The 24,983-nt window shown below is 39.7% G+C and overlaps 1 protein-coding gene across 1 annotated transcript in view; it reads left to right on the top strand.

The window, feature by feature from the left end:
* Window positions 1-24,983, top strand: part of PTPRC (protein tyrosine phosphatase receptor type C) — a 120,374-nt gene that overhangs the window by 38,484 nt on the left and 56,907 nt on the right. Inside the window, exons 3-6 of the mRNA XM_068538573.1 lie at window positions 14,077-14,103; window positions 17,454-17,651; window positions 23,465-23,608; window positions 24,399-24,479. Of these exons, the coding sequence (XP_068394674.1) occupies window positions 14,077-14,103; window positions 17,454-17,651; window positions 23,465-23,608; window positions 24,399-24,479 (450 nt within the window). The remainder of the gene's footprint in view (window positions 1-14,076; window positions 14,104-17,453; window positions 17,652-23,464; window positions 23,609-24,398; window positions 24,480-24,983) is intronic.

Here is a 24,983-nt window from a genome sequence, read left to right on the forward strand (position 1 = left end):
CCAGAACTGTGCCACTGACGAGAATATCATTCCTGCTTCAAAATTGAGGACTACACCTCAAACTCGAGGTTATGGATGCTCTGTGAGATTAAAATTGCACCTCAGTGTGAAAAGTAAGTAAAAGACATGGTTACAACGAGAAATAGACCAGTAACAAGTCATTTTATTTAGGCCACTGCACATCCACCCTCCAATGTTGTAATCGTTGTGGTTGTGTTTTTTAACAACTTGATTCAGTCCAACCAGTTTCAGTTCAATACATGGAGAGTTGACGTGCTGTCTGGGCACCCAGGCTGGCACCGCACATGTCAAAGACTCAGGCCTAAGGAAGCCATGTCCTGAGGTTTTAAAAGGGTGACAATTTTATCATAGCTTGAACCTAAGCCTACGGTGTTCTTTTGACTTTGGGGAATGCCTCAGCCCGTCGGTAAGGAGAAACAGTGAGCTGAATGTGAGTCTGGAAAAAGGCCGTACCTGTCCATTCTTTTGTACAATTGTCAAACTTAAGATCTGTGTCAGTGCGTGAGGGGTTCTGGAGTCGTGTTCTGGGTGATGGCCAGGAAGCTGGGTCCCAGACAGCATGGCACTGGTGTCTGAGCACCTTTGGGAAGGGGCACCTGGGATTCAGAACCCATGGGACCCAGCCGTTTCCACTGCTTGCCCCGAGATAGAAATCGCAGGTGATAGGTCATTGGGAAACCACGTGTTTTTGAGGTCTGGTATCTTCATGGTCACTCATAAGCCTTGCTTTGATAAAATTTTTTCAAAGCCCTCCAAGGGATGGGGGGCATGCAAAAGGCATATAGAAAACACAGCAATGGATATGAAAAGCACATCCAAGCTAAGGGAACACGGAATGCTATATCCTGGGTGTGTAACTCAGATTCTTTCCTTTCTTGCCCAGCGCAAGTTGCATTAACCATAGAAAAAGTCTGCAAACATTCATAATTCAAGACAGTAGGCACATATAGATTCTTACTCAACCCATAATGAAAAATAAAATGAGATTTTGTGTGCCAATTAAATAAACAGAAGGTTCAGCCCTGAGAGCCTCTTAAAATGGTAGTTTTAACTACCACTGGATTCCTGACTCTCATCTGAAAATTATGACCACTGATGGCCACTAAGTGAAAAAGGCAGAGGGATAGATGGGTGTTACTGTAGTGAACATTTACTCAACATCACCTGTGTGCTTGCTGTCTATTTTGTGAAGCCCTTTGCAAGTATTACTCCATCTAACCCTCCTATGTACCTGTACATACACTAGGTGTGGTGATTCTGTCTCCACATACAAGGAGAACAAAGCTCACAAATATTATTTAGCCTGTACAAGGTCCTAACTGGCTGAGCTAGGATTCAAAACCAGGTCAGTGTGAATACAATGCAAAGCCCAGTTCGTTATGGGTATAGTTTTACATTCTGTTCTTCATTGCATGACATAAATAGAGATGTTATGTGAAAATTCGAAAGCACATGAAAATGACAAGAGGAACCATAATACCATTTCATCTTATGAAATGAGAAATTACACATACCATACCTTACAATGAGTTTCAAAATTATATTGCTCAAAGTTGTCTTACCAAGTACAAAATATACTAAGACTACAACCCAAGATATTTATTATTTACCTTCCATAAACTAGCCACTGTGTAAAATGCAAGGGATGACGGTTCACCAGCACCTTTAAGAAACACAAACAGAGTTAACAAGTCAAATGCCCAAAGGTGATAATCATGGTGATGATGATAAAAACAGTGATTAGTATCATTTTTTGAGTTCCTAAGTGAGGAAGGGCTCAATGATTACCTAAGGGTTCAGTGCACTTAAGGGCTTCACAGACATTGTCTTACCTAATAGCCATGCAGCCCTATGAGCAGATATTATAGATTAACGGGAGAAGAACTGAGGTTCAGAGAGGGTATGTCACTTTTCCAAGGTCACACAGCTAGAGAGTGGCAATGGAGAGATTCAAGCCCTCCTGTGCTGGTTCCAAACATCTATGGTCTTAACTGGAACATTCCATGTAAAGAGATAACGAACTAGATAAGTCGATTTATGATACGCATCCCCAAGAGTGCTACACATTATTATTCTTCTAAATGTTAGAAGACTTTGGTGGCCTGAGGGGACCAGGAAAATTGTCACGAAGTTGGATTTTGAATCAAGTCTTGGGGATGGCTATGAATCAGGGTCATTAAAAGAAGGAAAGATATCCCAGGCTAGGGTAAAATTAAACTGAAAGGGAGAGAGGCGGCGTGTGCTGAAACCCTATTGGGTGACAATAAATTGTATTTGAAGTGAATTTGAAATGAAATAAGTGATTTCATTTAAGAATATTGGTAATGTTATTGAAAAGGCAACTTGGAGATGGATTGGGAAGGACTTTCAATAATAATAGTAAAGATTCTGGAATCTTCTACTAAAATATTTTAGCAAGAACAAAGCATATCAGTACATTGTAAAAGTGGACTCGTGGCAGTATCTAAAATGCATGGGTGGGGGGAACTTCCCTGGTGGTCCAGAGGTTAAGACTCTATGCTCCCAGTGCAGGGGGCACAGTTTCGATCCTTGGTCCGGGAACTAAGATCCCACATGCCACATGGCGTGGCCAAAAAAATAAAATGCATGGGGAAAGGGGGAGTCACAGTTTAGAACTGAGTATAAAGGTTGGTGAAATAGGATAGGATGAGTAGTCAGACTAGGGAAAAGGAAAGAAGCCCAGACCCCAGATACTAGATATTCACAGACTATGTACCAAAGTTGAGAATTAAGTGAAATAGATACTCTGTATCCTGCACTCCCAGGAGGTGGCCTTATGTGGTTAGTAAAAAAATGCAAGAGCTTTGGTGCCTGGTAGGCCTGGGCTTGAGTTTCTGCACTGTTACTTATCACTTTATGTATTCATTGAATTCAATTTATTCAAACTGTCAGCCTCCTCATTTCCTCATTTCTAAAACAAGCGTAATAACACTTACCACACAGAGATATTCCGAGGAGAGTAGGTATTCCAAAAACATTCCTTTTTTTACTCGAGAGAGAGAAGTTTCCTGACATAAAAAGCCACGAGAAACCGACCCAATATGAATCTTTCTGAAAATGTTCAATAAAAATGATCTCATGACCTTCTCCAGGGTAGATAATTTATGGATGTTTTCCAGGGTAGATAATTTATGGATGTTCATATATTATTTTAATATTTTCTATATCGTGAGCTAATTATCTTTAGCTAAGACCTAAGACCGTTGGTAGAAATACTCAGCATGGAAAATGGTTACCAACCAGGGCTGAAGCGTGTCGGTTAACATGGCAAAGGTCGCAAAACTCACCTGTACGTTCCTGTGTTCTCAGGCGTGAACTTTCAGGAGACTTCAAGTGTGATATTGAGGAAGTCACTTAACTTATTTAGCTCAGAACATTTGCTTGCAAAGGGTGGTATGTGGTATGTCATAGTGGGAGAGTAACATTCGTACGTGATGATAAAGAGCTGTGTACTTTGTGAAATATCCTCACCTCCGCTCTGTTTGGTCATTTCATAATCTTGAGGTTAAAGGAGCGTGGATTCTATTTACAAATAAGCACGTTTGTCTTACTTTTCTCTTTGGAACCTGTTTTCTCCAAGTTGCATTATGTAATGAATGAATCCAATTTCATTGCGAGCCCAAGAGAGGGTGACTTTTTAACGTTACTGAAGAGACGATTGGATTTAACTTTTTTTTCTCATTAAAATATGATTTGCAAATGCCTTTCAAAACGCAGTGCTTCCAAGTGAAACAAATCATCCTCCTCATCTTCAACCTTCTCTCTGAGACACCTTTTCATTGAAACAAAAACAAATCACCCTGAACTTCAGTTTTGCTGCAGGAGCTCATTGTCTTATCAGCCGGCTTCACCATAAACTAGAGAAGTTGTGGTTTAACTCCGAGATGGGTCTGCTGGGGCCGCTGCCATGGCAACCCGCTGCACCATTTGCAAAGGCTTGTGCGCTTAACCGCACCAGCTACACCTCTTCCTTTCCTATAAAGACTCAGAAAAAGAAAAACAGAAGTACCCCGAGGAGGAGAAACCACAAGAGCAGAAAAGCCACCAAGGCTGCTTGGAGCTGTGCAAACAGCCGTCTGGCGAGGAGAGCGTGTTGAAAACCTATTCTATTTGAAAGGGGAGCTTTTCCCATTAGGCCCGGTTCCTTTAATGATTTTGAAAGTCAGTCGAGTGTTTCTGTTCGGAGTTTTCAGCAAGGGGAAATGAGAAGAAGTTAGTAGCGCGTGTATCGGACTCTGCTTTTATTTCCCTTCCCTTCTGGGCAGCCTCGGCCGACCTTGGGCTGCCGCGGGCGAGACGGAAGACCAGTTGGTTAGGCGGATTCCCTACGGTCTAGCGTGGATCTTCTGTTTATCTCTTGTTATCTTGTATTTAGTTCACCAAAAAAGGAGGATGATTTAGATTTCACTCCTGATTCGTCTAAAAAAAATCTGTGGATGGTGCCGCCGGGCGCTGACCTTGACGCAGAACTGAGTCAACGCGCAGCCCCGCCCCCAGCTTTCAATTACCCGCCAGCAGGGAACCTGCCCACCGTCTCTCTCCCTCATCCCACTTGCTTTAGGAAATGTAGGTTTGATCAGCACAGTCTTTTCTGTTTGTTTGTTTGTTTAGTTTTAAAGCATGCCCGAAATAACAGTAAACCATTTTCAGGCGTGTTCTATTTTTCCTTCCTTGAGGATTTGGGTAAAAATACTGAAGGATAAGGTCCCAGCTCGGTTTTAGTTTGTCTGAGGTCTGTTCACATCCCCTGCCCGCCTTCCCAGCTCCTCTGGCCTCCGACTTTTCTCTAAATAAGAATCTACCTCTTTTAATTTGCACTTTTTAAAAACACATCTCAATGTGGGACTTACTCTGAATCCCATTTTGATGGTCCACAGGTGATCTTTTACTCATTTTGGGTCTGTTTAGAGTAACTGCTGGATTTAGCGTTACATATGTTTCCCTTATGGCGGTGTGCAGTTGAACAAGTGTGGCGCTTTTTAAAGTCAGATCTGCATTTAAAACCAAACTCCTCTTGCAATGAGCTCTTTAGCCTTGCATAGATTTATTTATTGAGCCTTCCTCTGTAAAAAGAGGACAATGCCATCTACTTTGTGGGGTTTCTGATTAAATGAAGTAATACGTACATTTATTTATCATAGTGCCATTCACACAGGATTCGTACATTTATTTATCATAGTGCCATTCACACAGGATTCGGTTATTAAATAGTAGAAACTATTAATCGTACTAAAGACACTCGTAAAACAATTTCATGACTTGTGCAAACATCCTTCGATGACTCTTTGAATTTCTTTGACTACGATCTTACCCTATCCTAGAGAAAGCAAAGAGCTACAAAAGCATGCTTACTAAGAGATTCATACAATTAAAAAGTTTTTGCTATCTGGAGTATATTTTATAAATGTGGTATTTATCCCTGGATTTCAATAAAGGAAAATAGACTTTTTCATAAGAAATAAAAAGACATTTAATACATAAATAAACCTACTCTGAGAAATGTTTTTACGGAGTCAATGCGTGAGGAAGTATTTTCACCAATCATTCTTAACCCTGGTTCCCCACCATCACCACCATCAGAGCTTTAAGAAAATACCAGCCCACAGATCCCTGCACACCTCAAATGTACTAAATCAGAATTTGCAGAGATGGAGCCCAGGACTTTTAATCTGATTTAATCTGTATTTTGGGTATATGTGTACAGTTGCACGTCACTGGTACAACCCAGCATCACTGGGGTTCCTGGCCCTCATATCCATCACATTGTCTACAGAATGTCCGTGGAAAAAAATGCGTTTGTGTCAAATGCTTTTGAGAGATTCTGGGTTAAACAAAGCTGCATAAATCTTCTCTTTGCCTTTACTATATTTACACACTTTATATATCTCTCCAGGGGACATGTAGCATGAAATACTTCTGAAAAAAAATTGACTATGGGCCATTTTAAGACATTCAAGTCTGAATCAAAGACTCCAGGTTGGCCATCAATACCCAAGAAGTGATAATCTCGTTTTCTTTCCCCCCATGACTTACAGACACATATTTTAAGATAGAAAGTAAGGCGAAATAACTCATTTTGGGTCTGGTCATTTTGTAGATGGTCATCTTGCATTTATTATTATTTTTTGTTATTTGTTAATTACAATGGCTAAAATTGATAGCATGTTTTAAGCCAAATATGAAAGACATATAAATGCACGCCTAGTTTTAGAGGTGGATGTGTGTATATTCACATGTGCTCACGTGTGAACAAGAATATTTGTGATGTGGCATATGACAGTTATTTGGGAGACAGCTAGATATGATTGGTTTATTTATTTATTTATTTTTAATGAATTTTTATTGGAGTAGAGTTGATGTACAATGTTGTGTTAGTTTCTGCTGTACAGCAAAGTGGATCAGTTATACATATACATATATCCACTCTTTTTAAGATTCTTTTCCCATATAGGTCATTACAGAATATTGAGCAGAGTTCCCTGTGCTATACAGTAGGTCCTTATTAATTATCTATTTTATATATAGTAACGTGTATGTGTCAATCCCAATCTCCCAATTTATCCCTCCCACACCCCCTTTCCCCCTTGGTAACCATAAGTTTGTTTTCTACATCTGTGACTCTATTTCTGTTTTGTAAATAAGTTCATTTGTACCACTTTTTAGGATTCCACATATAAGCGATATCATATGATATTTGTCTTTCTCTGTCTGACTTACTTCACTCAGTATGACAACCTCTAGATAGCTAGATATGATTGCTGTATTTAAAAAATTAAGAATTTTAAAATTTTATTCCACTCCAAGGCCATGTGCATTTGCCCTATTTATCCTTAACTGAATTTTACAAATTGATACCTTTCTTTCTTATTTGTGTTTTTATTCAAGTGTGTGTGTGTGTGTGTGTGTGTGTGGAAAGTTTACACAGGACTGTAAGTTCTATAGTAAGACAATCCTTTACCCCCATCCTACTCCTCATCCCCCATCTTTCCAGAAGCAAACACAAACACAAAGATATTTCACCATTTCTAAATGGTATTGTCTGTTGTTCTGCAGTTTCTTTTTCTTTTTCCCAAAGATTTTAGCCGGTATCCATTGACTTCCTTTCTTCTTCTTGGAATGTTGCTTTTTAATACCCCTTGTTTTGTTCATGGATGCAATGTTGTCTCATTTCTGAGAAGATGAATTATAGTTGGTTTTAGTGGTTTGTGTTCTCCTTGAACTGTCTTGTTTCTCCCAGGTCTGTCTTCTGTTTATCTTGGTCTCTGTCCTTCTTCTTAGAGCCTTCAGTCTAAGTTTCTTGGAAGCCCATTGTATTTAAGAGTGAGGTTCCCCAATAGGTATGTTGAAATTCTGTCATAATTGATGGAGCTTATAAGTCATGGGTCTTAACTAAATTGCGTGAAATCAGAAAGGCATTTAAACTCAATGAGCCTTAGTTTCCTTATCCATCAAAGGAGCTACATGTCAATAGATATTAAAATCCTATGTTTCTATACCAGTTGAAATGTCTAAAATTATTTTCTGGTGGTCAGCAGCAACTATTTTATCTACAGGACTCCAGGCACTTATAACAATATAAGCAATGTTTTAACACAAATCCTGCATGAAGCATAAGAAAACTAGTATTGGATAGACTCCTTCACACCTACCACTTCCTAGGTGTGTGACTGATCAAGCTCCTTGAAGTATCAGTTTTGTTCCCTATAATATAGGAAAAATAATTTCTAACTCATTGACTTGCTGGGATGATTACGGGCAAAAACATGTAAAGAGGTTTGCATAGTGTCTGATACATAACATTTCAGAAAACTCTTGCTATAATTATTATATTTACTGGTGGAGGGAAGGAAAGACTACTTCCTATGATTCTCTGAAATCCAGCTAATGCTTTGTTTGTCATTTGCACAAAGGGCTTACTCCACAGATACTTGGTAGTTTGATGCATTTATTAGATTTGCTGTTTGTGGACCATATATCACATTTACAGAATAAGTAAAGGTAGAATCCTTTTATTTTTATTTATCTGCTTTATTATTATCCTGCCTTAGTAAGCAAGGAAAACCATACATATCTGTTTTAGTTGACCTGTGTTTTTTGTCTTGATTTGCTTTTTCCATTTTTGTATTGCCTTTATGTTTATGGAGGTCAGGTGTGCATTCTCAACCTTCAAAACATGAGACCATTCATTTTAGGCTGGATGCTGAAAATCAGCATTTATTTCATCTCTTCTGTTTCACCCTTCTGTCCTTGTACTTTTCTTAGATTTGCTGAACTAGACAGATTTAATTCCCTTTGGAAATGGTGTTCCATTCCTTTTGAGGAAGTGGAGGGTCAGGGTGGTGGTGGTGATGGGAACAGTTGGTATTCAAAGCCTAAGCATGTCTTTTGAAATGTCATTTTCACTCAATTGATTCCTAGTTTTTGCTGAAATCTCTGATGGGGGACTTAGGGGTGCAACTTCAAGGTAGCTTTGATTTGCAATCACTTGAACATTTTGAGTTGTAAAAGAAACATATTGGGAAAGGTAAATTCAATAACAAGACACATGTTAGAATAACACAGCTCTGAAGATCAAGTGGTCTGTTAACTACATTTTCATTTGTTTAATGTACCTAGTCAATTCCACGGGTGATTCACAACAGCAGGATTATAACGCTGGGAAATGATTTGCAGATTTTTGGTGCTATGGTGCCACCTCCTGGAAGGTTTCTAAATAGTCCTTTGTCTAAATAATGAAAACAGGCACTTACGTATGTTTAAAAATGGTGTAGAAAATATTATCCCCAGAGGAGTAAAAGTCAAGGGATAATATATAGAAACACAAGATATATAACAGTGCTCTTTTTATTATATTTATTGGACGTGACGTGTGTGTAGAATCTAAGAGACCATTCAATGCAGTTCACACTTTGAGAAATCCTGACACCTTCTATTTACTGTCACGCCCTAAGCCTGTGACCTCCTAATTCCTGCCGCTATTTCACGTATTTTTCATTACCTGTTTTCCACACCCTCCCAGTATTGTTCGCATATAATGTCTACAGATATTGTAATGCTCTTTATATTAATACAATCTCCTAATTTTAAATAGGTATTTATTGTACATTAGCTATTAAGTGCTTTAGGCAGATGTTTTGTTTGCTTTTCCAGGTCTATTTGACTCCACTATCGGTAGATGATTGCTTTCTAGTCATACATAAACTTGGGTATAAAGACAGCAGGGCTGCCCACCTACATCAGACAACAGAGGTAACCACATTAACTCCGCTGGCCGAGCAGATCCCTCTGTGACCAAACCCAGCAGCCAAATGGGTAGATCGTGACATAGTTAAATACCTCATACAACCCGTCTCATCAGGTCTTCCTGTTTGGTGATGAGAATTCAGCACAGTCCCTTCTGTCTATGATTTTGCTAACGTTCTGATAATGTCTGAAATGCAACGGACACTTGAAATCACTTGAAGAACTACAAAATGTGATGAGACATCGACAAATTATGCAGACGTATGGTAATATTGTCTCCTCTAAATATTTAAGTAACTTCACCCATCCTCTACTTTTTCATGTTTTTGTTTGTTTGTTTTTTGTTTTTGTTTATTTTTCACCGGACCTTGGGGCTTGTGGGATCTTAGTTCCCCGATCAGGGATTGAACCTGGGTCCTCGGCAGTGAGAGCGGGGAGTCCTAACCACTGGACCACCAGGGAATCCCCATCCGCTACTTTATCTTGTGTGGAGAGACAGTCTCTGCAGAAGTATTTGTCAGTGTACATTAATATAAAAGTCAGCAGATTATTTGGGAGGTGGATATGTCCTTTAGATATTACTTAGATTTATAACTAGTCTATTTCATGTAGATTGTCTTTATATGTGTTCCTACTTTCCGAATTGTAGTTAATTTTCTGATGTTTTAAAAACTAATTGAAATATTTTTTAAAAATGTATGTAGTCTAGTGGATATAGCTTATTGAAATGGAAGTGTCATTTCCAGTTACATTGCTATAGTGCCTGAATATTTTCTTTAAAATGTTGGCTTAAATTTGGGAATGGCTCACATTTGTAAAATTTTATTTTCAAGTGCTTCTATCCTATTTTTTGAGTGCCTAAATAATTTTCACATGATTTATCATGTTGACTAAAAGTGTTACAGAGGCTGCAAATCTGCTTACAGGGATTTTGTGACCATGAGAACAAGCGGTTTTAGTCTTACACTGAGTATAAACTGAGTTGCCGAGGGCTTGGAATTTTCTTTCAAAAAGATAGAAGGCTCTGTGTGTGTGTGTGTGTGTGTGTAATACTCTATAAAGAAAATGAAATAAAACATAAGCATCTGTGTTTTAATACACTAAAAATCACTCAGTGGACGAATTTAGAATCAGATTCTGAGATAAATGGATAGAAAAGAAAATGCATATTCAATCTGAGAAGCTTTTATGGGAAGTAAACAGGAACAGAGAAGAAAGGAAGTGTGACCAATGTTTAGATATTATGTTGTTTTCCATGGATGCTGAATTTTGTTGCATTGAAGGTTAAAGGATTTGGGGAAATGTTGGATATGAGACCATGATTAGACCAGAAATATGTAGATATAGGTACAGATAACTTATAGATATACAGATATGTTATTATTCTATTCCCAAGCTCCAGAAGCCTCTTCACAGCTAAACAAGAGATGTGTGAGTTGTAATTCTTTTGTTGGTGTTACTGTTGTTTGGTTGCCTTTCCTGTCAAAATAATATCCTGTAGTAAGCTAAATTGACACACCACTGAATTTTCTGATATTGGTCTGTACCATACAGAGAGCATTCACTCAGCAAACTATAATTTAGTCTGAATGTCTATATTTAGGGTCAAGTTTATTTTAGCCTTTGTAACACTATGAGTCATTTACTCTGAGGTCCGATCCTGATTAAGATGCTTTTTTACTCAGCTTCTGAGCTTTTCATAAACACTGATCTCTATGAAACCTAAAACACTGGCTAAAAGAATTTCCTGGCTGAAAGGTCAAATGGAGAGAAAGGCTAGAGGGCCAAGTTGATGGGGAAAGCAGGATGCCGGAGGGTGGAGAGATGGCCTGTGGAGTCAGACGGGCTCAGGGTCAAGCCCTGGCTAGCCTGGACCAGCCCTGAGAGCTCGGTCAAGGCATTCGTCTTCTCTGAGCTCCTGTGGGTTGCTGTGATGCTTCAGAAAGAAAATACAAGCAAAAGGCTTAGCGTACTGCCTCGTACCCAGTAAACACTCAATACACATTAGCAATTAGTAATAAAATATTATTTCTGAAATGTTCTTTAAAAAAGACAAATCTCTAGTAACTGTCTTCTTCATTTTGGTAACTTACCTTGCTCTCCTTTTCCAAACTTAGACTAAAATACTGGACATCGTCTATTTCCTTTAAAGAAATGCATTGCTTTCGAACGAGCTGGAATTAAATGAGTATCGCTGGGACCTTTGACACAAATGTGGCCTGATAAGTAGTCTACTGGTTGGAAACATTTCTAGCATATTTATTCTAGTATTCATAGTTCTTAGATGAAAAAGAAATAGCTTCCCCATTGTCCCATCATTTCTTTTCTCATATCCACAATAAATATGTGATAAATTATAATTCCTTATTATAAAATGCTCCATGTCATTTGTGTTACATATTTTAGTGGCAAAAAATTAATAGATCAGAACAATAGATTATAGTGGTCTGTGGAATTAGTGATGGAGCTAGTATGGGTACCATTAAGATTTCTCTTTTCTCTGTCATCACATCTACTATTTGATTTTTCCTCTATATTAATTGATTCCGTCACTCAGGAAAAAATTCAGTCTCCTTACCTAGTCTCTAATGTTCACTCTTGGCTTTTGTCCCAAAGCTGTTGTTTTCAGGTCTGATTTCTCCCTTGCATTTACTCATGCTCAGAATCATTCAGTAATGACTTGTGGACCACATATTATATGCAAGACTCTTTGCTATGTAGCCAAAGCTTCTTCTCTTCCTTCCCATCCTCATCTTGTGTGATTCTTGCTGACCTCAGGTGGACGAGATTTTATTTATTAGTCATAATAAAGTACATCTATGACTTAAATGTCTTTGCAGACCCCTGAAGATTAAATCTCTATCTATATGTCTTATGGGTTATGAGCTTTTCCAGGGAAAAGGACCATGCCTTCATCATGTTCAGAAGTAGCCACTAATAGCATGCCAGCAAAACAATACATCTTTCTTGGACCTGACTGAATCAAATGAAATTGTCTGAAGTTCCAAGGATTTAAGTGTTTATACCGAGAAGGGGCACATCAAAATAGTTTTAGATAACTTAAAACCTTATATATTTCTCAGATAAAGAAGAGCGGTGTATTCTATGAAATGTGTTCATACACTTAAACTAACTTGAATATTTTGAATGTGGCAATATGCTAAATTCTTTATGAACAATTACCGCGAGGTCTATTTTTTCTTCATCTTAAAACACAAGATGTTAGTTACTGATATGCTGATATTTTATTTCTCTTATTACTTTTTTTACAAATCAACACAATTCTAAGAACTTTATTTAGAAGGAAATAAGAATAAATGAGACAAAAGGGAAGACTATTAACAGGAAGATAAAAACTTTAAAAGAGTCATTTTATATGGGATAGAAAGATAAAAGCTGACTAAAGAGGAGGGACAAAACGCAGGTCATGAAGTCTCAGGCGTATCAGATGCTCCTCTCCCACCTGCTTTTCTTTCTTCTTTCACTCAGTGAAAGCGTCCACAGTCTACCTACTGCAGTTCACTAGGATGTTCAGTTACCAACTTGAACGTCTTTCCAATTACTCCTCCTCCTCCTCCTTCCTCGCATTCAAAGATTTACAAAACCTTGATGACTACTTCCTAAGCGTTTCATGAATCCCATTTTTTTTTGAGTTGTGGGTACAATTTTCCTCACGTAGGACATCATCCTTCCCATATGCTTTTCTTTAAGTCTCCTCATTTTCCTGTTCCCAGCTTTGCCTTCTGATAATCTGTCTTCCATTTCATAACAAGACTGGTCGAAAATTGAGATGTTTCTCCATTAGACCTCCCCTTAACACCTCTTGCCGATGGCTAAAGCCTGCAAGATAAATCCCAACTTCTTCTTATTCTAGGACTAAGGTAGCTGTCCATAATCCTTTAGGTCACAGACTAAATGTACCCACGAAAACCTCTCTAACACCTCCTCCACCAGCCAACCCGGGGGTGACCTCCTCCAGTCACCAACCCGGGGAGTCTGAATTAGGTGATCCTCATATTTGTTTCTGTATCACATTTCCGCTCATCTGTCATCACACTGTATGGCTTTCTTTCTTTTCCTTTCTTTCTTTCTTTCCTTCTTTCTCTTTCTTTCTCTTTCTTTCTTTCTTTCTTTTTCTTTCTTTCTTTCTTTCTTTCTTTCTTTCTTTCTTTCTTTCTTTCTTTCTTTCTTTCTTTCTTTCTTTCTTTCTTTCTTTCTTTCTTTCTTTCTTTCTTTCTTTCTTCCTTCCTTCCTTCCTTCCTTCCTTCCTTCCTTCCTTTCTTCTTTCTTTCTCTCTTTTCTTTTTTTTTGTTCTATATCTCACATTGAACTAAGCTCACTGGGGGCAGAGAATTTCTATAACTCGATCATATTTTATCCTAGAATGTGGCATAATGTCTAGAATATAGTAAGTACTCAATCAATAATCATCATCTCAATAAAGGAATGCATTTGGGAAAATTTTTGCAGAAGTCTTTTCAAAGTCTTTTGCAGACTTGAAATTAATTCCAAAGCTCTCCTTTTTTTTTCTATTATTTTTATTTTACCTGAGAATTCAAAAACTAATAGCATAGTTTTGACATACTTGGGCTTTGTAAGCATGATATTAAGAGAAGGACTATGGTTTCACCGGGGTAAAATGTACTGAAAATTGTCACTTTGTGAATGTGAATTAACATAGGGATGCTGTTTGTATATACATATGTATATACACAGAAATCTAACTTATATTTACATATGTATGTATGAAGTTTGAAACTTTCTAAGAGATGTTTGTTTTCCTTTTTGCAGGACAAGACACCATTTCTTCCACTCAAGGTATTTACATTTTACTTATTCTTGCCAAGTTTATATATTTAACATTGATAGAATTTTCTATTATTTTCTAGTGAAATCGTTTTCTAAGGACAACTTTATAATCATGAGTAGTCCTTGACATTCTCTTGTTCTTAACATTCCTGCTTGTAAGATATAAAGTTTGATAACTACCTGAACATATTTTTATTTGTAGATGTATTATCGTGTATAAATTACAGCTTTTCTTACACCTGACAGTTAATCACATAGCAGGTTTCCAATCTCTTTTTAAATTTTACCACTATAAATAAATCAATTTATTTTAGTTAGATTGCAAAACTTCATAGTTACGGAACTATATGAGAAATTAGAATTCTAAATGTAACTTTATATATCTATAAATTCCTGCAAGAGAAAAGTTTTGACAATATTGAGATATTTTGTAATAATCATTTCCAAATTCGATTGTACAACTGAATTGTCTTAACAAGTGTCCTAATCCTGAGATAAATTTAAGCAATGAAGATGCTGACAATAAATTCATATATATCAAGTGTCAAAGAAGAGAGAAAAATTAGATCTGGTTAAAAATAAATTACACCACTTAAATGATATTGTTATTGAAAGTATATTATTGATGTCCTGATTAATCATATGGTTGACATTATGCATTAAGAAGATAAGTAAAGCCCTTAAGATAACCCTGATTTAACAATTATAATGCACAGTTCTAATGAGGCACATTCAAAATATTCTGAGAAGTGGATTATTAGAGAAACTCTACCATGGCAGAGAGGTTTTATAAATATATTGAAGTCATTGATGCATAGCAGATTGTGATTGGTTTATGCCACCTAATGACATGCAACTCAGCATCTCCACCTTTTACAGAAGAGTAAATTCATCTCAACCATAGAAACAGGTTACTTTTGCAGAAGGGGAATGGGAGGGAGTAGAAAGGGGACTGAAGGTTTAAAACAGTAGGTGACCCTCACCTTATAGAGAGAGTGTCCTGATCTCTGCCCAGACTCGATCACAATAAGCCCCCAAATGGTGAAACCAGGTAAGTTAAAATAGTGGCCCCCAATGCAAATCAGAACGTTCTCTCCCAAATACTGCCAAGGAGAATGTGATCAGTGGAAACCAGTATCTCTCCAAAGCGGGAGCACAGGGGCAATGTGGAATTGGCAACTGAAGCATGTTTTCTCATCCTAAATTCAGTTCTTATTCATGAAGTGAGGGAACGTGCATGGAGCTTTAGAATGTCTGCAAGGATGTTAAGGCTTCTAGGTGGAGGGTGGTTCTCCAAACACCCTTTCTTCATACACCATGAATTGAATTTGCTCTTGACTAGAAGTAATCCTTAGCAATGCTACTCTTCAAAACAGTAAAGCACTGTTATATGAGATATTTGCAGTGATTTTCCCTCTTTGGAATTCAAGTCTAGCAAAAGCATGGAGGGGGTGATAAAGGGAGAAAGTTGCAACAGTTTCCTCAAAGCAAATGAGATCATTGGAACTTTGCCGACACCAAAATTAGTTTAACCTGAAAACAGTAAAGGAATAATTGCTCGTCTATAATGTTGAATGTGAATGAATGTTATTGGACAGAATTTTAAGCTCCTCCCACCCTTCCATCTTCTCTCTCTCCCCATCCCTGATCTCCCTCCAGTCTCTCCCCCACCAACCCACCTACCCTCCTTTTACTCAGTATATACCGTAACGATGAGAGAACACTACAGTTAGATTTAGGATTTGACACTGAAGACAGGAAGACACCACTTGCTTGTTACTTAGTTGAACATGTTGACATGTAATTATGGGTGAAAGTTTGTTAATAAAAACATTTGTTTGTGAGTTATTAGGCTATGAAATTTCAGGGATTGGAATTTTTCTTTGGAAAAGAACACATGTAACAGCTGTCCTATCTCTTTGGATTACTGTAATCACAGAATAGTTCTGTGATCTTTCGTGTACACTGACGTCGAGGCAATTCCATGCAGCTGAGACGGGTTTTACAGGTACTTAGTAAAAATGGATTTCACATCACCTTCAACATTAATGAATAAAGCTGGGACTTCCTTGTGTCGTTTCTGTTTCCATTTCTTAATTCTCTACTCAGTGATCTTCCATTTCCGTTCTTAGTTCTGCCCTTCTTAACACTTCTGCTCCTTTTCTGGTTCGCCCCCCATTCTCTCCCTTTTCCCATATATTGAACTGAGTTAATTAAAATGCTTGTGATATAACTTATTGAACTGAGCTAATTAAAATGCTTGTGATATAACTCAATTTTTTATTAATTAGATATTGCCGAACAAAATTTGCTATTCATAGAAGTAAACACATGTTAAACAGAAAATTCGGGAAAAAATGAACCTCTATAATCCTAATATTCAGAGAGCACAACATATTTTTTTTTTAAACTGGTGTGCTTCCCCATTCTTCGAGATAAAGAAATCCACTTTCTGAATAAGAGAGCACACAAATGTAAAGGTCTTTAGTACACGGTGCTCATTTGCTGTGCAGGCAGGTCTTTCCATCTGTGTGCTCACCTCAGCTGTGCACAGACCTACTTCACCACCCCCTTGCTACAGTTTTCTTTTCCCTTGCCACAGTTTTCTTTTTCCTGAAGTGAACTGAAACTGGGGAAAAAGTTATATCAGTATCTCAAATTGTGTTTCTTTGGTTATCAAGAAAAAAACATTTTTGTAGACTTGGGTCATCTGTATACTTGTTTGTGAATTTTGTTTTCCAGTCTTTTGCTTGGTCTTTGCTTTGTTTGTATTTGATTGATAAAGAAAAAAAATCAGTGTGTGCATCTACAACTCTTGTCTTTCATTTTCTTCTCCTGGAATGCTAGCCCTCCTAATAATCCCCTTCCAACTTTCTCTTTCTTTATTCTTTTCTTCGTTGATCAATCTTTCACAATTTCTTTTAATCATCTTTACGCCTGGTGTTTCATCCTTCTGAACCCAATTGCTTTGGACAGTTGAGAATCCACCAGTGAAGTGAGAAGAGGGTAGGGAATAGCTGCTTTCACCTCATTTCCTCATTTTCACCTTTAGCCCCTGTTCTGCAGCTTGCTTTCTGACTAAGTCTATATAGTCCATCTATCCCTCTGGATGCATCTATATTTGTGTATATATGCATGTGCATACATGTGTACACATTGTCAAATACACACACACCCCATATACACACACACACCATAACTCATATCTGTATGGTGTGTGTGTATATGCACACGTATAGGTAGGTATATTTATGTACGTGCAGTCATGGGCCGGGGAGCTAGCCGGCTCAGATGATACGATTCAGGGTATGACTCACATGTTTATTTTCTCCCCCCTCCATCTCCCATGAATGTGACAGGACTGAACACAACAGAAGAGCCCTCTACTCTGCCTCCAGGTGATCCCTTACCTGCTCACACCACTGCATTCTCACTCGCAAGCATCTCTGAACGAGGAAATGACTCCTCAGAGACCACGCCTCCTCCTGGTCCAGAAAGTAGCACCACCGAAGTATCCCTGAACTCTTGGGATAATGATAGTATTCCTGCTGTGACAGGTTGGCAGTGATCTTAACTGAGATGGGATTAGGGAAAAACTTGTCTCTCTGTTTTTTCTTTTTAAATTTTAAAGTTATCAGAACAGTTTAAATTATGTTCAGTTTCTACGTGTGAGATTTTACTAAAGTGTGTAAAACGTAGAGCATCTAGGTGTTAATGAAATATTGGCCGGCTAAAGTAATGAAGCCTGTTGTTAGGGAGAGGGGGAGGGAGGGAAGTCCCCCTAAGTAAAATCAGGGTGTGTTGACGGGGGACAGTGGCGGTTCTCGGGGTCCTCTGATCCCCACGTGCTGCATCATTTTCCTGGTTCCTGCTCACCTAAGTTTTCTGTAGCCCCGGGGAGGTCAGAATGTCCTCTTTCAGGTCTTTGTTGGTCTCACACTCCCCGGCTTTTACCCCAAAGTAGAATTTTTCTTGGTTCAATCCCAGATCCTCAATATCAGAAAATTATTGGAGACAGACAATTTATTATTTTTTAAAAAAACCACACTGAGGATTAATAATTCAGCTTTGCTATTTGGATTTCTTCCAGGGATATTTGCACTGTTTTTTTAAAAAAAATATTTAATTAGGGTTGTGAGTCCCAACGGTAGAATTTAAGATGATGTGGTCCTGTTCGTAGCAAAATAGCAGAGTGACATGGGAGGTATTTCTCCTGGGGAAAACCTCTGATGATCCTAGAATCCAGGGACACCATTGATCCACTAGTTTTCTGTTTAATGTTAGGTCCACAAGCGTATCTGGTACACAAACTGACCATCCTGAGATTTGTTCCTGCCTTTTCCTAAATAACGTGCTGTGTGCCACTTTCTGAGGCAAACTAGTTAATAGACATGTTCTGTTTAAAAAGACTAGGATATTTGTTCAATAAGGTCATCAATCTTAGCTTGAAATGCAAGCACGGGTAACACCATCACATTCCTGTGTGATGGGTACACGCAGTGTTTTGAGTACCATCTGGATGAACTTTATTGGCTGTGGTAAGTGGTTGAATAAATGTTCAGTGCCTTTTATATCAATGACAGTAATGTATATTTAATCTTTATCCCATTTTCCCTGCTACCATAGGGCAGCGGAGGTGGCTGGGACCTATCTAAACATTGCAAGTGTTTGAATTCCTTTTAACAAAAGGAATGTGTGTATGAGGGAACTGATGGCTAGGTAGAACTTTTCATGCTAAACTTTTTTATTGACTGAATAACATCACACAGAGTTTTCTATTTCAAAGCTTCCACATTTCACCTCACATGCACAAATACACCCATACAACATTCCTACCTTTTTATTTCCCCAATTTTTTTCCCCTGAAAACGTTAAAGCCAGACATTTACATATGAAGCAAAGTGCGAGAAGAAAAGGTTTAAAATGAAATAGATTGGACATATGGATGAATTATTTAAAAATACTAACTTGCTCTGTCTCAATAATACTAGTGATAAAATTAGCTTGGAAAATTTCTTATGCTTTCAAACAATACAACACATTTTCTTTTCTGGAAAATAATCTTGGTGATATTTCAATTCTCTACTGGGATAAAACCTATATGTGTTATTTATTTTATGTTTATGATTGATTTGTATTGTGGAATGGAATGTAATCAAATTTTTCTTGCTTACTAATATATGAAGGGGAAAAATATGCCTCAATCCATTTTTGTAACAGTATAATATACACCATTTCAAAAATTAAAAAAATTATTACAGTAAGCATTCACATGCATAACACTAAATTTGATTTTGTAATATTATCTTTATAAAATTAATGTATGCATGTTGCAAAACAGCATTATAGAAGCATTACACACACACAAACACACACACACACACACACACACACAACGAAAATACACTCTCCCCAAACACTGCTCCTTAAAAAGTTGTCTGTCTTCCAGACTCTCAGTATATAATTCTGTGTGTGTGTTTCCTCATATCACTTCTGACACTAGCTATTATCAATCTTTTAAAACTCTGCCAGTATGATAAACATTTTTCATTTTGATTTATGCTTTGATTTACATTAAACTCTTTTTCATAATAATGAGCATCCTTGCACATACTATTTGGCCATTGTCTCTTACATCTCTCGCACATTTTTCTGGTCTTTTCCTTGTGATGTGTAAGAGATTCTTGTATATTGGGGGATTCTTTGCTTATTCTGCCTACAAAGAAATGTCCTCACTTTCAGTTGTGGAGTTGATGGAGAATTCCAAAAGCTCATAGTGACCCGGAAGTCACAAAAGCCATCTGGAAACATGAGCCACCTATGGCTGCATCAACCCAGACGGGCTCCGAGATGTGTAAACGAGCACGCAGGTGCTCCCCTTCTGGCAGGTGAACTTAAAGACAGCAGACTTGCACTTGAACAGACTGGGCTGTTTCACAGTTTGGTAAACTATAATAACAGTTTGCTCCTTATAACTTCCTGGTATTTAAAATTTTCGCTTGCAATGGGGAGATATTGATGGAATGATCTCGCTTTCCTACCTTAGAGGTTAATCAGCACAGAAACCTCACCTGCCGGCTCCCGCAGACCTGCAGGTGCCTCTCTGCACTCACCCCTGCTCTGGGCAGGAATGTCAAGTCCAGTTTGTGGCTCCTTCAGACTTGTGCAAATACAAAGAGCGCATGAACACCGTCTAAGTACGGAGTGAGGGAATCCAACCACTGTTCCACGTGTAGCCTTTGCTGGTGGATGGATTTGGAATTTCAAGCTTTCATAGTTACCCCTATTCCAAGAGTGCACCTAACAAAGGTCCTTGTAATAGTGATGAATTGATAAAGAATGAGAATTATGAGAATACAGGAAAGACCTGTTCAGGGGGTTAGTGAGGGCTTTATATGTTTGCTTATATTTTAGGCAAGTATAATTCTGCAGTGAAAACTTCTTGCTAGTAATAAAGAGTATATGCACAGATTCTTTCCTTAAAGACCTCCTACCTAAACAAAACAGTGAAGAGTAGATGGTGTACATTATCAATAAAGGGCACTGAGAAGTTATAACCACAAATACATCGGTTTTAAAAGAATGAAAAAAAAATAGATGCTCATATCCTCCATTCAAGCATCAAGATTCTTTCAGTTCAGCATCTCTATTTATAAAAACTGCAAAATAACCCCTCCCTGGTCTTTCCAAAATCCGTGTCTAATCAGTTCACGGTGCCGCTTTTTATCCTAAAAAACAAGCATGTTTCTCAGGTTACAAATGCACACAGCCACAGGTATACACTTAGTGACCTGAGTGTCTGAAAATTAAAGATATGAATGGGGAGCCTGGCAGTGAAGTGACCTTGCTTTAAGTATGGCTCCAACGAGGAAGCCAAGTGTATCAGATAGAATAATTATTATTTTGAAGTATTAAAACTGCTCCTTCGGCATAAAAATCTTGACAGGCAATCCAGGAACCTTAAACAGCCTGGAAAAGAGCTGCCCTCTTCTCCCTGCCCCATTTCACTCGCTTTGGCTGCCATGGGAACAGCAGTAAAAAGATCTGGAGCTTTTAGCAAATCCACAGAAGTTGTGGATGGGAAGCATCTGGGAAAAAGCTAAGAAGGGTTGACCTGGGAGGCTGGCCGTCACACAATTTAGTCTGCTTTGCCCCATCAAGGACTTCTTCCTCTCCCAGTGGCTAATTCCACTAATTAAAAATCTATTAGGATTAATTAACCTCGTTCAAACTGTAATTGCCACTCCTAAGCCATCGCTGAGATGACTAAACCAGGGAAAGTAGTTTTCCTATGAAGAGGGAAGGTCGGGGATGTGCAGAGGGTGAGGGTGGGAGACCTCAGAATGGCATGAGGACCAGGGACCTTGGGGAGGGGCAGAGGGAATGAGCTAGTGAAGTGAGGAGTAGAAAAAAGTGTGGGAAAAAAAAAAAAAAAAGCAAATACCTCTAGGAGAGAGAAGACCGCTAAGAGCTCAAGGTCTTAGTAAAAAAGAAAAAAAAAAAAGTGTGGAGGAAGGCTAAAGTCGAGCCTGGCTGATTTCAAAATTTGCAGAGGGCCGGTTGTGTGCCTACCATTTTTTTTTTTTTAAAGGATTAAAAAAATGCATCTTCTCTTCTCCTGGTTCTGTGGGAGGCTTCCGCTGAGGATCCCAACCTGAAGAACTGACGTTTAAGTTATTCATCCTGTTCTGTGGTTTAGTTAAATTTGGGGTTCAGTGGTTTTTGAAGACTGAGCTGAGAACCCAAACTCAAAATTTAGTGGATGCATGCTCAGTCCTAGTGGCATGGATGTGTGTGATTGGAGGGCGCCTGAGGGCTCGCGTCAGAGCCATTTGGGGGACGCGCATGCGTGTGTCACTCAGCTGAAACACTGAGCATCTGACTGCAGATGCAGGACCCACCTCACACCGTTGAACCGGTGACCCCAGGGATCGTGACAGTGAAATAACCGCACAAAGCTCAACTAGGAGCTAGCCCTATTTCTTTTGCTTCTGCCAGGACCACCAGCATAGTGCTAGGCGTCTAGTTGGCACCCAGTGAATACACGTTGCTCCCTTGTGCTGTGATTCTGGGTGTGGTGTGTGTGCGTGGGGGGAAAGATGTGACACGCGGTGGGTGCTTTGAACCTTGACAATAAAAAAGTCCCAACCAAATACAGTGTGGGCTTTTATCGGCGACAACCCTTGATTCTATACCCACTAGCTCATCTGTAACTGGAAACAAAGGGGATGCTGTCAACATAATGGGAAGTGCCTGGGCTCTAAACCAGTTTGCTTTTTCCTGGCAAGGGGACCCTCCATAGTGAAGGTAGCATTGTGACCTTCAGCTGGAAGGAAGAAAATCCCCCAGTTCAGCAACTGCACAGGCGGGATCCCCTTCAGCTCTCTTTTCAGAAAATCGGAAGGAAGCACCTGCACCCAGGGGTCCCTCCCCAGAGAGGTGCACCTCACCCACGGCGCTTGGCAGGGGCGGGCGGCAGTTCCTCTAGTGGTAACCTCACCGCAGCAGCCTTTTGCCCTCAGAGCTCACGTCCATCTCTGTGGTCCCTGCGCCAGCCAGCGGCAGCCACTCTGTGCATTTTCAGTATTGCCTAAGGCAGCCCCCCGCCAGGAGGCTTGGCCTCCCTGGGCAGTGCAGGCTTTCTCCCGAGGTCCCAGATACTTTTAACATGTGTGCTCTGATGCCAAGGCTGCATAGGTTCTGAGGTGTCCGCCTTTAAACTCATCTCTCCCATAAGCCGTGTTATTTTTCATCCCATTTTGTAGACGCACAGGTTGTGACGTAGCAGGAGTGCTTCAGTGTTTACTGCCCGGCCTTAGCTTCTAAAGTGATTTTTTTTTTAATTTATTTTTGGCTGCCTTGGGTCTTCGTTGCTGCGCGTGGGCTATCTCTAGTTGCCAGCGAGCGGGGGGCTACACTTTGTTGCGGTGCGCGGGCTTCTCATTGCCGTGGCTTCTCTTGTTACGGAGCTCGGGCTCTAGGCGCGTGGGCTTCAGTAGTCGTGGCACGTGGGCTCAGTAGTTGTGGCTCGCGGGCTCTAGAGCACAGGCTCAGAAGTTGTGGAGCACGGGCACAGTAGTTGTGGTGCGTGGGCTTCAGTAGTTGTGGCTCGTGGGCTCTAGAGTGCAGGCTCAGTAGTTGTGGCGCACAGGTTCAGTAGTTGTGGCGCATGGGCTTCGTTGCTCCGTGGCATGTGGGATCTTCCTGGACCAGCGTTCAAACCCGTGCCCGCTGTCTTGGCAGGCAGGTTCTTAACCACTGCGCCACTAGGGAAGCCCTGGCCTTAGTTTCTATTAATAAACATGCCTCTGTGGGCTGTGTGGCCCCTGCCCTTGTGGGGCAGGAATGCTGACGGCCTTTGTAATTGCAGGGGCTCCAAGAGAGAGGACTGCACCCAGCACCTTGCCCGCTGACACAGCGTTCCCCCCAGTAACCACGCTCAGCCCCGCACACAGCAGTCGCGCTGCCTCACCTGCACGCATCTCCAACTCGACCACCCAAGACAATGCCTCAGGTTTGACCATGATGCTCTAGGTGTTTTAGGTTCTGGATAATGAAATGGAAACTTGAAAACTGTCATGCAGCTCTTTTATTTCACACCAAATATGACTGTGGGTTTCCTGTTTTACAAATTTTCACACAGTGTTACTAAATTAGGAAAAAAAACAAAAAACAAAAACCTTACCAGTAAGCTTTCTATGGGCATATTTTATTTTATTATTTGTATTATAAAAGTTCATGGCGAAGAAGAAAGATAACAAACTTTAGTGTCCTGTAGCCCTGAGATCAAATCCAGCCTCTTCAACTTTCTAAGTTGACTTTAGGACAAGTTACTTAGACTTTCTGTGTGTCAGTTTTTCTTTCTGTAAAAATGGGTATAATAATACTCATTTCATAGGATTGATAGGAAGATGGACTATGTAAAAAGCCTGGTATGAACTGAATAGTACAAAAGGGTAACGGGTATCCTTGTTAGTAATTAAAATAAGGATAGTTGTAACGGGATGAGAGGTAGTTTGGGGGAGACTGCACATGTCAGAATTATTCTAAGGAATGAATAGTTTCTTCTCAACGTATACAATGTCTAGTTCCAGTTGTTTGCACTCTTAGTCACCTTAAAGGGCCACGTGTAGATAAATCTTTGACTCACTTTCTTATTTTAAAAACAAGCAAGTGTCAATTCAAACGAGGAGGAAGCCTCTGGCAAAGATTCAGTTAAGAAATCATCTTTGCTAAAGAGTTTTCCCCTCGACCCTCGATATGACAAACTCATTAACTGTGACCCTCTGTTCATTTCCTTGCAGATGTGCTCAACGCGTCCACTACACCATCCTCTCTGACCACTGCAGAAAACATTATCTCTACAACTAATCTCACAACAATAGGTGACAACCTGACCCTCAGTCATGCAGTCACGCCACCACCACGTGCTTTGGACATGCTCATTGAAGGGTCTTCCGTTGGCTCCGCCCTGGGCTCTTTCTTCGAGAAGTTCAATTGAGTGTTCTAATCCTGAGGGCTGTGGAAGGGCAGTTAGTCCAAAACACTGATCAGTTTTCGCAGTGCAACAGCCGATGAGACCAGGGCCGGTGTTACTGTGATAACCTCTTACATCATGGTCGTAGCATCCCCCAAGAGTTGTGTACTCTACGAAAACTCGTAGAAATGACCAGCTATACTAGGACTTCTAAGAGTGGGTTTCGGTGTTGGTATGAAAAAGAACAATTCTCTCAGTGGGGCTCTCTGTTCCAAGAGGTCAGTGACAGAGGAGTGATCGCAGAGCCCCAGACACACACGTGGGATGTGGAGACAGAGGTGGGGGGCTCCATGCAGGGAATGAATGTCCAGGAGGTGGTGGAGTCTGCAATGGGTCAGCCATTCAGAGCCTG

Source organism: Eschrichtius robustus, chromosome 3 (genome assembly GCF_028021215.1).
Source record: "Eschrichtius robustus isolate mEscRob2 chromosome 3, mEscRob2.pri, whole genome shotgun sequence".
In the NCBI taxonomy this organism is placed as follows: domain Eukaryota; kingdom Metazoa; phylum Chordata; class Mammalia; order Artiodactyla; family Eschrichtiidae; genus Eschrichtius; species Eschrichtius robustus.